The 14530-nt window shown below is 38.9% G+C and overlaps 1 protein-coding gene across 2 annotated transcripts; it reads right to left on the bottom strand.

Annotated features, from left to right (window-relative positions):
* Positions 1-473: 473 nt before the first annotated feature.
* LOC140226301 (E3 ubiquitin-protein ligase SIAH1) lies at positions 474-13957 on the bottom strand. Of its 2 annotated transcripts, none has more exons than XM_072306798.1 (5): positions 13932-13957; positions 4445-4669; positions 2692-2931; positions 1597-1789; positions 474-651 (listed from the first exon to the last, which is right to left on the bottom strand). In XM_072306798.1, the coding sequence occupies exons 1-5, from the start codon at positions 13939-13941 to the stop codon at positions 474-476; spliced, it is 846 nt and encodes a 281-aa protein (XP_072162899.1). In that variant the 5' UTR covers positions 13942-13957. The 2 variants fall into 2 exon arrangements, with proteins under 2 accessions (XP_072162899.1, XP_072162900.1); XM_072306799.1 differs by lacking the exon at positions 13932-13957 and adding an exon at positions 9370-9480.
* Positions 13958-14530: the final 573 nt, after the last annotated feature.

The following is a 14530-nucleotide window of genomic DNA, read 5'->3' as shown; positions in this document are numbered from 1 at the left end:
ACAATAAAGGTTATTACAGATTGGATATCGAAAATAGCTTTGGGGGGAGAAAAGAAGAGGTAGACTCAATCACCCATCACTTCTGGTTTCCTTGGCAACCATATCATCTTGTGAGAAAAACAAAAACAAAAACAAAAAACAAAAACATTTAGCACTTCATATAATGAGAGCCAAATGTGATTTGATGCAAAATATCAGCACCACTTCATATCTCTTTCAAAAGAAGAGTTACATGTCCTTTATGCTACAGGGGTCTTCACACTCAACACAACACTATAAAAATCATACATTGCCCCATCGTCTTTTCCTACGTATCACAAGAGATGGGTCAGAGGTCATAAACAGGGAGAATAGACTAAAGTCAAGAGTTCTCGCGAACAAGATTGCACTTTTTCGTTTTGTAAAGAAAACAAAAGACAACACTGAGAATTTTTTTTTTCAAAAAAAAAAGAAAAGAAAAAAAAAAAACATTCTCAGCACATTGATATCGTTACGTTGATTCCTAGGTTCCCGTTTTCTGCAAAGAGCTGAGCGATGCTGGAGTCAAAAACGAGGCAATCGCTGTTCATGATGGCTGCCTGGACACCCTCATGGATAGACCTAGGCGTGGCCTCCCATGACAAGCGTCTCCGGTGACCGTTTAGCTCTAACCTGTAGGTGTGGAGGGGGGGATTGGAGTGTATGACAAAAGAAGATGAAGACATGAGGGAGATAATGTACCCTAAATATTTCATATCATGAAAAACAAATTGAATTTACAACAACAAAAAAAAATTATTGTGGATTATAGAAGGTTAAGCACTTGTTCTTTACCCCTAACAAAATCAAATGAGCATGTATTTTACCACCCATGATATGCATTTTGTTACAGCACTTATATCAATGATGTCTGTTTTGTTTTTGTTTTGTTTTTTTCACGTTTGAGCACACAAAGTTGAAAATGTTTTAGGCTACAGACAAAGATATAGATGATGGCAATGGTTCAGAATACCAGAAATCACTCACATAATTTAGAGGATGTGAAAGATAGAACTTGAACACTTATCTGAGTACAAGGCTGTAATCTTATGCAGCTAATCAGTAACAGCTATCATCAGAAATGTGACTTAAGCGCTGAACTACAATGCAATAAATGACTATGTAATAACACATTACAGAAAACAGGCTACTGATAAATCCCCTTGGGGTATGTGAATTTAAGATTATAGAAGTGTTAAAGCTAATTTTAGCAGCTGCCTACTTATGGCCCTTGTGGTACTACGATGTTTGCTAGCTGTGAACAAAAAAAACAAACAAAGTTTTTTTTTTATAAAATGTTCTTTTGATGCGGCTTATAGAATCAGGAACAAAAAATCTCATGTACAGCCCTGGCAAAACTGCACTCAGCGCACTCCAGTTATGAAGAAAACGGTTGTTGCAAAATTATAAGTACAGAGATGCAAGAACCCAGGCCCTAAAATCATCATCCATAACTCTTACGTATTTCAACGTCCAGCTATAACAAAATTTTGTTACAACAAAAGAAAGCCGATGGTCCCAAGGACTTTGTTATAACCATAGCGCAGTGTACTGGGTATCGCAAGAAAAAGCCCTAACCTGTAAGCAAAGTTTTCTGCCTGTTTCCTAGAGCCGATGAGCTGGACAATGGCAAAAAACTGCTGGAGCCCGTCATATTTCTCCTGTTTCTCTAGGACCAGCATGAAGTGGTGGCCGAAGCAGCTCTGCATCATGACCCAGTCCACTGCACCGGGCAGGTTGATGTCAGTGGCCAGGAATACAATGTCCTCGCCTTTTGTTTGGGGAAGAGGGGAGAGGAAGACATGTGGGTTATCATCATAAATTGGGGGGGGGGGGGGTGGGGGAGAAAGGGGTAGAGGGGGAGGGGGAGGGGTGAGGAGTAGGGGGTGGCAAAGAGAGTGGCAGCACTGGTGTCTTTCAGGGGACAAGGTTCTGGGTTTCTATACCATCTTAGTGCATGCACTCTTGGAATGGCTGTTTGATCCACTTTGTCCCCAGTTCCAGGTTTGTAACAGGCACCTGACAAGGTTAGGGTAGTAATAATGGCACGCCTCCAAGAAAGATGTACTGTAAAAGTGCATGTTTTTGTGTGAGTAATTTCTAACGCTCAGCCGGGTAAAATGAGTTTCGGGTGTTTTTGATTGCGTGGAATCAAGACATCAACTTCAGAAATCTATGATACAAAGAATATATCTTAAACATTCTCTCTCTTCTATCTGTTACACTATCATTTCCCAGTTCAGCTTGATTCTCTTTGTTCCAGCACAAACTCGAAACGCGTTATCACTTTTGTTTGTTGACATGAGGGTCCTAAATTCAGCCTGACAACACAGCATGTCACACACATGCACAAAAAAAAAAAAAAAAACACACCACAAAGAGTGGTTTCGCAGTGATTGACTAAACAATTGATCCACAAGAGCAGCCATATGTCCATGTATAACAGGGATGCCATTTAGAATGAAAGAAAGGGCATGAAATACTCCCACATGAGATAACTTTGTACACTTAAGGGCCTGAACTTTGATACTTTTGGGACTTGAATTCAGGCTTTTGCATGAAAACTATTAAACATCTTTGCTATAAAGAAGATGACGAAAAAGAGAAAGAAAGGTGGCAAGGTATGAAGGAAAGAGGGATTGTGGAGAAACGAACTGCGGGGGGCGCCCTTACCTTGTAGTGTGGTGATGCTTTTGTGCGCATGCGTCAGGTGCGGCATGACCTGATCGAGGGAGCCCTGCCACTTACAGGAGGCTCCGGGGCAGGGGCAGGAGTAGGGCCGGAACTCACACGTCTCCTCGTGGTCCTGCTTCTCGTTGTAAGACATCGTGGCCGCGCAACCGGACGATGCGTATCGGCATGGAAACATGACGGTCTGAGCCACCTTCTCCATGGCTAGGTTACGGATACTCCCTGTGAAAATATAATTTCAGATCCTTTATGAGCTTGCATTATTCTAGTGGACGGGACTTTCGCTATGGGTCTTCAGAATCCCGAGTACTGTACCAAGTGGACATTTTTGCACAAGTAATTTTTTCAAGCTCAGTCGGGTGAGATGAATTTCTTGTGTTTTTAATTATGTGGAATCAAAACATTAAACAGTACTATATAACAAATAAACATTTGCATGGGAGGCATCGTATTTTCAAGCTATTTTTGACCAGGCTATTCAACCCTCGGTGTATGTGCAATACGCCCATATGATTTGCACGGTTATGTTTTCTTTATTTTGGACTCAAAATATAATATACATTGTAACTAACATAATAAATCCAAATGCCAATACATTTGGTCATGACAATTTTGACAAAGGGGATGGTTACATCAAGACAATTCTGCACAATGTACAAAACAACTAATGAAAGTTACCTGTTAGGCTGGTCAAATGGTTGGGCACTCTTTTGTTCAAACTATGGAGCACTTGCCCACAAATACATTTAGTATACTGTATAAGTTCATTCCAACACATGTGAATGAGGACTTAAGCATTTGGAGTGCAGTATACACCTCGTACAATAAGTCCAGAATAAAGCACAACAAAATGTATAAATTGTCATTGTAAATACACCAAGTGTAAGGTGCTGTATGTAATATCTGTGCCCATGTTTTCCCAAAAAGAATACATGGTTACAGTACATGGTGATTTATTATAATGTACATGTACACAGTGAATGTCTTATAGTATCAATTTGTATCCTAAATCGTCCTCTACATATGGTTTGTATACAAACCTATAAAAACTGTTGGTCCACACACAGCAACACTACTCCTTTTCATACCATGATTTGATTTACCGGTAATTGCAAATTCCCATCCCCCCCCCCCCCAAAAAAAAAAAAAAAAAAAAAAAAATAGACACATAGCAGGCAACTTTAGAAATACCAGTAAGAAGTTGCCCGAGGATCACCCCTTTGAGACACTGAGCTTAAATGGACTGTAAAGTACTGGTTGAGGTGAAGATTCAGCTTGTAACGCTTTGCGAGATATTTAGAAACCAAATGTAAAAGAGCATACATTTCTAAGGGGAAGTTTATTTGAGTAAAATTGATTGTGAAATGACTGAGATATCTATAAACAAGGAAAAAAACAAAGATCCTAATAAAAGTTGTGGCCTGTCAATTTCATTAAGATTGCTTTTTTTTTTGACATCTCAGCCATTTCAAGGCAAATTTTCATCAAATAAACATTGAATCCTTCTTGAAATTACATGCTCTTTCATATTTCATAGGAGGTTTCTCATTATCTCACTAAAAAATATTATAAACCTGAATCCTTATCTCAACCAGTACTGTACAGTCCCTTTAAGAAAGGGTGAAGGGCTGAAAGGCCAGCAGAAATTTTCTCTGAACAGGGGAATACATAAACTCATACACTGTACTAATGTAGACCAATGGAAAGCAGTGCATGATGGGACTGGGCGCCTTACCTAAGGGACCCCTGCACGTTGGGCAACAGTTGAGTTTTGGTCGACAGTTTGAGCAGACTAAGTGGCCGCTCTGACACTGGAGAATAGGCGGCAGAACATAGTCGAAGCACACCGGGCATTCGAACAGGCTGGCAAGGTCCTGATTGGTTGTCGGGGTGTGGCTTCGCGCCTTTCCATTGGCCGCAGGTCGGCTCATACTGGCCACACTATGCAGCTTCCGAAGGGCTGGAATGGAAAAAGCGAAATGAGAAAAAGAAATTAGATGAAAAAAAGATGAACATTCCAAATCCTGATGTACAGATTTCACAACAAAGACTTAGTGACGTCGCAAACCCATTTGGTTTAAAAGACCAGTCTGGAGTATTGACCGATTCTGTGACGCGCTATGTGTATTTTTGGCATGGGCGCAGCCATAGTGGGTGTCTCAGCCGACCCCCCCCCCCCCCCCCTCCGCACTCCCCCACCCCTCTCCCTACATTAGCACGCACGCAGAATGAAAAACTGCTTTAGCCAATAGGTGTCTCGTACTGAGTGCGCGAATGCTTGCTTAGTGCGCGAACCTTTGTTACAAGTGCCTGTAAACATGTTGCCCCGGGGTGAGGGAGAGCAGGGGGGGTCGGCTGATACACCCACTATGGCTGCGCCCTGTGCCGTAAAATGTCTGCTGCCCTCAACGAACCCGAATCGGTCAATACTTGGGCAGGTGCCTATATGGGAAAAGCATGGGATAGCAAAATCAGCATGTCCTTTTAAACAGGTTAAATGAGAATATTTCAGGCAAAATTTCCCTATTTTCGTCGCCAACTTTCTCAGGTATCCCGAATGTCCACAACTTTCAAGATGTCTGTTTCATTTAAGATGCCTCATTGGAAATTTTTCTTGCAATTTGCACTCAATTAGAAAGAAATAGCAAATGTTTAATATATAATAATTTATGATAGTGCATATTTGTATGATGTCTGTCAGCCATTTTGGATGAAGAATCTTTCTTTTGTGCAACAAGATGCACACACTGCGAGGTTCTCTGTCGTGAGTCATTATGTCACTTATCTACAGTGAAGTGCTAGATGGAAACTCCAATATATAGTCCTCAAAGCTACCGACATCAGTGTGCAACATAAAGATCAGTGAATCAAAGACAGCTTTCAAGATTAGGTAGAGTAGAAACAAATATGAATCTACAATGAATTATGCAAGTTATGGAAAAGGGGAAAATGAGGGGGGGGGGGAGAGAAACAAGTTTCTTGCTACATTTCTGATTGCCCTTAATCCCTTAATGGTATCATTCTCTTAGAACATATATTGAAATGAGCCCACCCCCCCCCCCAAAAAAAAAAGAGAAGATATTTCATATTTCATTTCAAGCACAGCATTTGAAGACCATCCAGTCATCAATCTACAGTTTTGCTACATATAATAAATAGCCAATAAGTGCATACAAATCCAAGGTTTTACATGGGAACATTACAGAGGCGATGCTCTCCAGTCTCATTGTTCAAAGATGAATTTCTACAGTACCAGGTCACTTCTCAGTCGCAGCTCACACTAAACATATGTTACAGGTTTTTACAAGTGTAAGTTGGACAGATAGTACATGGTAAGCATGATTTATTTCCCTTCCCCCTTCTTCCTCTTTCACACTTGCCACCCAACAGTATTAGCAAACTGTTTCAGTGTTTACACTGTCCCTGCTACTCGGTTCTAGGCTACTTATGAAGTGTAGCTCAAAAAATCAATCAAGCTGTTATTCTTTGTTCAGTGAAGACAAGAACATGAAAGTCATACCATGTGCAAAATAGGGAAGAGGAGATACTCAGATCTATAGGTACAATTGTACCATACACTGTATGTCAAAAAAAAAAAAAAACACAACAGGACCCTCTGCAATGATAACTTTAAAAATAGTGAATCAATCCAAATACAATTTCAGGGTATGAAATTCATTGCCCACATCTTACAGAAAACCTCATCTGATTTGCTTCAGTGGTCAAAGAGAAATGAGGAGTTCGTAGAGCATGTCAAGAATACCCTTCCCTCCACGTTCTGCCCATTGTGTTCACACATTAAAGGACAAGTTCACCTTCATTAACGTAAGGATTGAGAGAATGTAGCAATATTAGTAGAACACATCATTGAAAGTTTGAGGAAAATCAGACAATCCGTTCAAAAGTTATGAATTTTGAAGTTTTTGTGCAGTCACCGCTGGATGAGAAGAATACTGCAGTGTATGATGTCACATGCGTACAACAATATAAGGAAAATATAAAGAGAATTTCACAAAATTTCATCTTTTGAAAAAAGTACACATTCCCTCGACTCGTTTCTGACATATGTCATGGGTAATATTATTCCCATTGCCTTTAGAAAGAGGCAAGTCAAGTGCTCTTTTATTATGTGAAAAAAGTGAAAATATGTTGAATTTTCTTTATATTTTCTTTATACTGTTGTACTCATATGACATCACGAGCCTTAGTAGTCTCCTCATCCAGCAGTTCCAACACAAAAATTTTGAAAATTCACAACTTTTGCATCGATTGTCCAATTTTCCTCAAACTTTCACTGATATGTTCTATAAATATTGCTGCATTCTCTCAATCCTTATGTTTATGAAGGTGAACTTGTCCTTTAATATGCAGTTCCAAGAGCATCCAAGTGCTACACTTGATAGAATCAGACTCACGACATGCTTTACAACAATCCACATTTTTCTGTGACCACTTAACCAAACTGAATAGGGTTTTCTAAAGAAAAAAAAAAAAAAAAAAAAAAAAAAAAAGCTAAGATGTTGTATTTTAAGACCCTGAAGTAGCATTTAGACAGTTTAATCATATTGGGAGCTAGATGCAAAAATCTGATTGTAATTTTTTGGGGGGACATAGTGTATAAAGCTCTCACTCTTCACTCACACTAATTGCCAAGCCCCATTATCGCAAATTTTGACTAGTGCTTTCCTGGAATGGGTTAGAATCTATTGGAGTAAGTACTGTGACTGAAGACCTTGTTGAGGTCACTGCCAAACCAGAGTTCCAACAAAACACGGGCAGGGAGAGGGAAGGAACCATGCAAAACACCATCGATATCAGTAAAAACCCAAACCATCTACATACAATGATGCCCATGGGGGTTGGACAACTCAACCACGGGATAGCCCGACCCTGGACAGCTCGACCTAGTCAAGTTGTCCAGGGTCGGGTCTGCGATTCAACATCTCAACCCAAGTCTAATTGTTACAGATTTTTACAGAATGAAGCACATTTTTGTCATATGGCATAGATTAGTCTAGTGATGTTTGAAAAAAGATTATATTGGATTTTTAAAAGCAATTTCCTTCTATTTTCTGATATTGCCAAGCAGTACTTCACGCTATTTTCCTTGCTCTGAAAATCTTGATGACCAAGTTTTTCTTGTGACGACAAAGATGTCATATGGTAAAGTGAAATTTGTTGAGAAATTTTCTAGAAATGATATAACCAAAAAAAAACACAAAAGATTATATTTCACATACACGTGTAGTTACATGTGTTTTCTATCCTTGGTGACATTTTCATGAACAGAGGAATCATTTTAGTGAGAAAAAAAAATGAAACAAATGTTGTCTACATCGAATTGGCACCTTCGCTCATACTTGTTCAGCTGAAACAATGCAGCACACTCAGAGTGGCGCTCGCTCCAACCGATACCAGCACAGTGGGATACCGGGCCGCGGGGCCCCCAGGCTGTAGGGTTGGCTGTCATGCAGCTCGATGGGTGGAGCCCCGAGCGTGCTGCATGCCGTGTTGCTTCAGCTGAACGAGTACAACTTACAAGCAAAGGCAATTCGACGTAGACAACATTTGCTTCATTTTTTCTCACCATTAGAATGATTCCCCCACTCATGAAAATGTCACGAAGGATAGAATTCAAATGAAAGTTATATGAAATTCCATCTTTTGTCATTTGTTTTTATCATTTCACAAAAATTTCTCAACAAATTTCACCTTACAATGTACATACAGTCACAAGCAAAAGCTTGGTCACCAAGATTTTCAGAGCAGGGGAAATACCGTGAAATATTGCTTCGCAGCATCAGAAAACAGATTCTAGAAGGGAATTGCTTTTGTAGAAATCTGATGAAACCTCTTTTCACACATCATTCGACTAATCTATGGCAAAAGACTATGCCATTTATATGACAAAAATATGATTCATTCTGTAAAAATCTATAACAAATAGAGTTGTTGGGTCGAGTTTTCCGATCACAAACCCGACCCTGGACAACTCGACCCGGTCGAGCTGGCCGGCTCTAACGTTAGGGTCGACGTCGGGCCACCCTGCAGTTGAGTTGTCCAGGAACCGATGCCCATACGACTACGTCCATGTGCAATTGCTCATTGTACATGTACAACTGCTGGTCTCCTGCCTGGAGAGAAATGACATGTCATTGGTATTGCAGAAGTAATGAGTTGTTGTATAATGTGATACTGTGTGTGTTCCTGTGTAAGAAAAATACAGCAGCAGGCAGTCACACACACACACAAAGTAACCGTGTACATTTGTACAGTACCGGCGGTATGCAATATTTAGTTATTTACGTAGCCTTCTTACCTCTAGGCTTAATACCGACTAGCTAGCTCTAGAAACCACTCACTACAACCAATTTTATGGATATAATCTAGACAACATGAAATATAATACTTAAAACATTACTAGGCTAGGTGTATGGTTCCACTGCATCAACAGTGTGTGGTTCTACAGAAATGCTAAGTAAGTGATGGTGAAGACGTTACCGTACAACACAATTGTTAGACTGCACTGCACTGCGATACAAATTTCTCACTCAGAAGATCACATATACTGATACATATTTGCGTTTCAGATTTACAGAAAACATACAGCTAACACTATAATATTCATACAAATGCAAAGCACAGATTATCGTGGCTTACTCAGTTAAAACTCGTTCTTTCATCACGAATACAATTCAGACTGAATGAACGAATATGCTGCCGTCGAGTTCATAACATCACTGGCTACGCTGCACACACACACGTACTGCATATAGCGTACTAGTATGGTACAGCTATACGAAGACTGTCAGACTGTGTCTTTTACACTGGGATCAATGGGACTTCGCTGGACCCTAACATCTCACACATTTGTCCACATTTAGCGGAATATACATAGCATTCACACAAGTCATGGGGTGAGCGAAATATAAAGCACTGTTGCCAATCTTGAGATCGAAAATAACAAGAATGACTCAGGTTTCGTACAATATTGACAAAAGCAGCTACAACATCTGTGTTGTGAAATAACTCTCCGCGAAGAAACAATGGGTATGATCTTCATGATTTTGTGTAAGCTTTTAGCTTATGTGATGGATGTTCTAGATAGGTTGCACGCTTATTCAGACAATAATTAGCCTTATGAAAGTCCACACCATGTTATTATCTAGACCTATAATCTCGTGTTTACTGCAGTGGCGGATCGAGAGGCGGGGGGGGGGGGGGGGGGGCACCAGGTGCGGCCCCTTTTTTTTGTTGAAATATCAATCAATCAATCAATCAATCATAGTTTATTTCCAATCAACGAAAATCCAAAAAGAAAAACATAGTACAAAGTATACATGTGATGAAATATTGTTCAAACGTTTGCAAAAGATTCATGTAATATATATACGAGACAAGTTATAGAACAACATATAACATGTAGAATATTTAGGAAAACACTGTATAAATACTTCGTGGGAGAGCGGAAAATGAATTCGATTATGGAAAATAGTGATCCACTAAAAAGCATAGCTTGTCGGACGTGGATCGCTAGACAAATCGCTAGACAAATAATGAGTAAATTAAATAAAAGAGATAATAAGGAAAAAAATAAAAGGGCCCCGCCCGTGCGCCCCACCCCTTTCCGGAATGCCTGGATCCGCCCCTGTATGCTGATCATTTGGATAACTTAATGCAATGTGTTACCTTTATTCATTTCTTTTAATGAAAAGTAAATAAAGTGGATATCTTTCTTTTTAGATATAGGCCTACAATTTATAAGCCGTGGTATACATAATGTAGCTGGCAAAGAAAGCTGTCCTAGATCCTAGACAGGCCTTACTGCAAAGGTAGCTTACATTTCAATATGACTTACTTTCTGCGTATAGTCTTCAAAATAAATTGTCACAAATCTGTTTGAATCTAATAATCTGCCAGAAACTAGATTAGACGGGAAGTTTGGCGTTAAGCTCCAGTTTTCTTGGCATCAAACACACACACGCACGCACGGTATGTTTTCAGGTTTTCTTTTTGTAAGGCCTTAGTCCCATTCAATGATAGCATAATCTAGTAGGTCCTCATCCAATAGGGTGTATAAACAGAAAAAAAAAATAGGTTTAATCATTTAGATTATAGGACCTAAGAGGTGAACGAAATTAAATTGAAAAAGCGAAAAAAAAAATCTTTTGTAGTCTTGTCATGAAATATAGGTACATCGAAATTACAATATAAAAAAAAAATGAAAAGTGAATAAAAGGGGAGCCATATTGTATGTATAAGAAGAAAACATAACAAGCCAAAGATTTCACTTCCCCTTTTTTCCTATTGCAATCTTTTGATAGTTCACCCTGCCCATTGGATCCGTACGAATAGTCGACGGCTTGCATATTCTCCTATTAAGTGGTTATTTTTTCCCCGCAGATATGCAACATCAAATCGTCATAATCATAAATAATTATCATATCGTACAGAATAATACTGTATAGGACCTAGCGCCTATGTCATATAAGAATGTAACTGTTCTGTACAGTGTAAACGGACACACACACACACACACAGCACGCACATCAATATGATAAACAGACAAAGAACTCAATCTCCCTCTGTTTCTCCTCATAAATTGCAACAAAAACAAAAATGCAGATGATAGAGTTCAGTCTTTTCGCTGATCCTGCTGAGTCATGCCTGTGACTGCAGGCCCTAGACAGATTGCACTCATCGTAAGTGAGTTGAAGACGCACGTTTCCTGTTGGTCGGGGGGGGGGGGAGAAGAAAAAAAAAAACCTTCGTTATAATGGTAGTAAATTTCGGTTACAGTTCTTTATTCCGAAAGTTCGTTATTCCGAAAGTTCGTTATTCCGAAAGTTCGTTATTCGAAAGTTCCGAAAACGAAATAATGGTTCGATATTCCCAAGATTCGCTATAGTCCAAAAAACAGAGAGAAAACAAGTCGAAGCCTCAGTATTCCAGAAGTTCGTTAAAGTCTAAAAATAAAAACAATTAAAGGAGATGACTAGTAACTGATCTGTGGGAATCAGTGGGAATGCTGGGGGATGATTGTTGCAATTCTTGTGGGATTCATTTAAGAGTACATTGTATATTATCTATTGTTGTGTGAAAATTATTTGCTTCAGACGGTCTCATATTCAAGTAATGTGCAGTTTAATGCCCCGTCACTGTACAGGAATGCTAATGCACATTATTGAATATGAGACCATTCTGAAGCAAATAATTTTCACACAACAATAGATATATAATGTACTCTTAAATGAATCCCACAAGGATTGGAACAATCATCCCCCAGCATTCCCACTGATTCCCACTAATCAGTTATATAGCCATCCCCTTTAAAGGCTCGTTATTCCGCAGATTCATCAATCCGAAAGTGAATATGGTTTGTTATTCCGAAGGTTCGTTAGTCGGAAAAAAAAGGGGGTGGTTAATCCTAATGGTTCGATCGTTAGTACGCACCTTTCTTTTCTTCTTCTTCTTCTTCTTCTTCTTCTTCTTCTTCTTCTTCTTCTTCTTCTTCTTTTCTTACATTTTCTTTATCCTTTTACGCATGCTCAACATAATAAGTGTTTATAAGGTGATGACATCATCACGCATGATGGAAGCAATACTGCTTTGCGGGTGAAAACGTGCACTTAATATATAATATTCCATAACATTCTCAATTCCTGTTCGATTGTAATCAATCATTGTGTACAAATTTATTGCATTTAAATGAAAAGCACGGGTCAATATAATTATGTATGGGTTTGTTTTTTTCTGGATTGGCATTTTTGCAGCTATGTCCCTCTTGACCAAAGAGCTTAAAAGAGTAGGCCTTTACCATGCAATGAAAGGGACAATGTGTAATTCTTTGTAATGTGTATCATTGCTGTTTTTGTTTCATGTTTGTAAAGTTTTGTAATGTTTATGTATATCCTATATTCTTTACCTGGTCCAATAAACAATAATAATAATAGTAATGATGACTGGGCCATGTCAAGGGGGAGAAAAATACTGAACATAATTATTACACAGCCAATACAGGAGGTATCGTAATAATGGTAACTGTTTTATTATTCCGAATGTTCGTCATTTCGAAGGTTTGTTATTCCGAAGGTTCGTTGATCCGAAAATGAAATAAGGTTTCTTATTCCGAACGTACACAAATCCGAAAATGAAAGGGTTCGTAATTTCGAAGATTATTAGTTAGTACGTATCTTTTCATTTTTGGAATAACGAACCTTAATTGTCTAATTTTCAGATTAACAATCCTTGTTTAATTTTCAGATTAACGAACCTTTGGAACAACGAACTTTTAATCATTTTCGGATTGACGAATCTTCGAGGGATACGGTGCGAACATTATCCGAAGAAAACAGCGGATTGTGCACCGCGTGTATAATGCGTGCCTAATGATACTTGAAGCAATGGGTTCAGGGTTCGATCTCCAAGACCTGTGTCCATAAGCAAGACACTCTACCAATAATCCCTCTTGTAGAATTAGTTAGATCTCGTGCACGAATGTGACGAAAATGTTATGGAATCCTGGCTATGAAGAGAGGTATATACCCAGTGAATGGTTTGAGTGTAGTCAGCATGAAGGTTTGTTCACTATGGTATAGGACGGTTGGACACCACGCTGTCGCAGAAATACGAGGCGGCATTATCATTAACAAGTAATGATAATGATGACAATGATAATGATGATGGTGATGATGATGATGATGATGATGATGATAATAATAACAATAATAATGATAATAATAATAGCAATAATAGTAATAATGATGATAATAATAACAACTATGAGATGAAATAAATGCAATTTGATTGATATCAATCAATTCGCTTCAATTCTTTCGAACCGTGCTATTATCTTCATCATCATTATTGTCAGCTACACGTTTGTAATATTGATATTACTTAGTTGGCATCTTACACAAGAATACATGTATCAAATTGCAGCATTCTTTCGAACGAAAATATCATAGGGGTGTACCATGGACAGGTGGACGTGCATACCAGAAGCTGTTGTTTTCGCGTACAAATGATATTTTTGCGAAATATGAGGTCACAGACATTTTCGCGAGATGTTGTTTTCGCGAATTGGCACCTACTCTCCTAAATGCATTGTTATACCCTAGCATATGGTGACATAGCGTATGGTGACATTTTTCGCCCACTGTGATTCACGAAATTTGGGCAAATTAAACCCTCGCGAAATAACAGCTTATAGAGTGTCATACCTTTCTGCATCCTCGCAACAGCAGGCGTGGACGACGTCTGCTGTTCTTCAGGCTTCGACTCCAGGATGACGTATGACAGAGCAGAACGAGGGGAAAAAACTTATGACCAATGACCTGCAGGTTCGAAAGAACAAGAACAAGCAACAAAAAAAAATCAAAAACACTCGAACGCAGCCTGGGATGATCATTAATATGATTCCATCTCTTCAGGATCCCTATACATACAATAATCCAATGAAGTCTGCATCGATGCAGTTAAAGGAGACCTCCGGATGATTTTCAGATTTTTACATTTGAACAACTATAAATTAGTTCTACTGAGGACAGAGTTTCAGAATTTGTGATAATTGGGATGAAGAATAAGAATATTTTCAAAATTTGGAACCAATTGCAATGAACAAGGATGATGACATGGCAGAGTCACCATAAGAATGCATGAGTTGGGGCTCCAGGAAGCAGAACAAAAGAAAAAGGCATGCATAGATTATACACAGGTGAACTTGCAAGCAAGCGGTATTGTATTATGAAATTACACTGCTACATTTCTGAAATATGTGAACCTCCTATGTCATCATCCTTGTTCAGTGTTATTTGTTTAA

Source organism: Diadema setosum, chromosome 3 (assembly GCF_964275005.1).
Source record: "Diadema setosum chromosome 3, eeDiaSeto1, whole genome shotgun sequence".
Classification (NCBI taxonomy): domain Eukaryota; kingdom Metazoa; phylum Echinodermata; class Echinoidea; order Diadematoida; family Diadematidae; genus Diadema; species Diadema setosum.
This window is presented reverse-complemented; position numbering and strand designations above follow the sequence as displayed.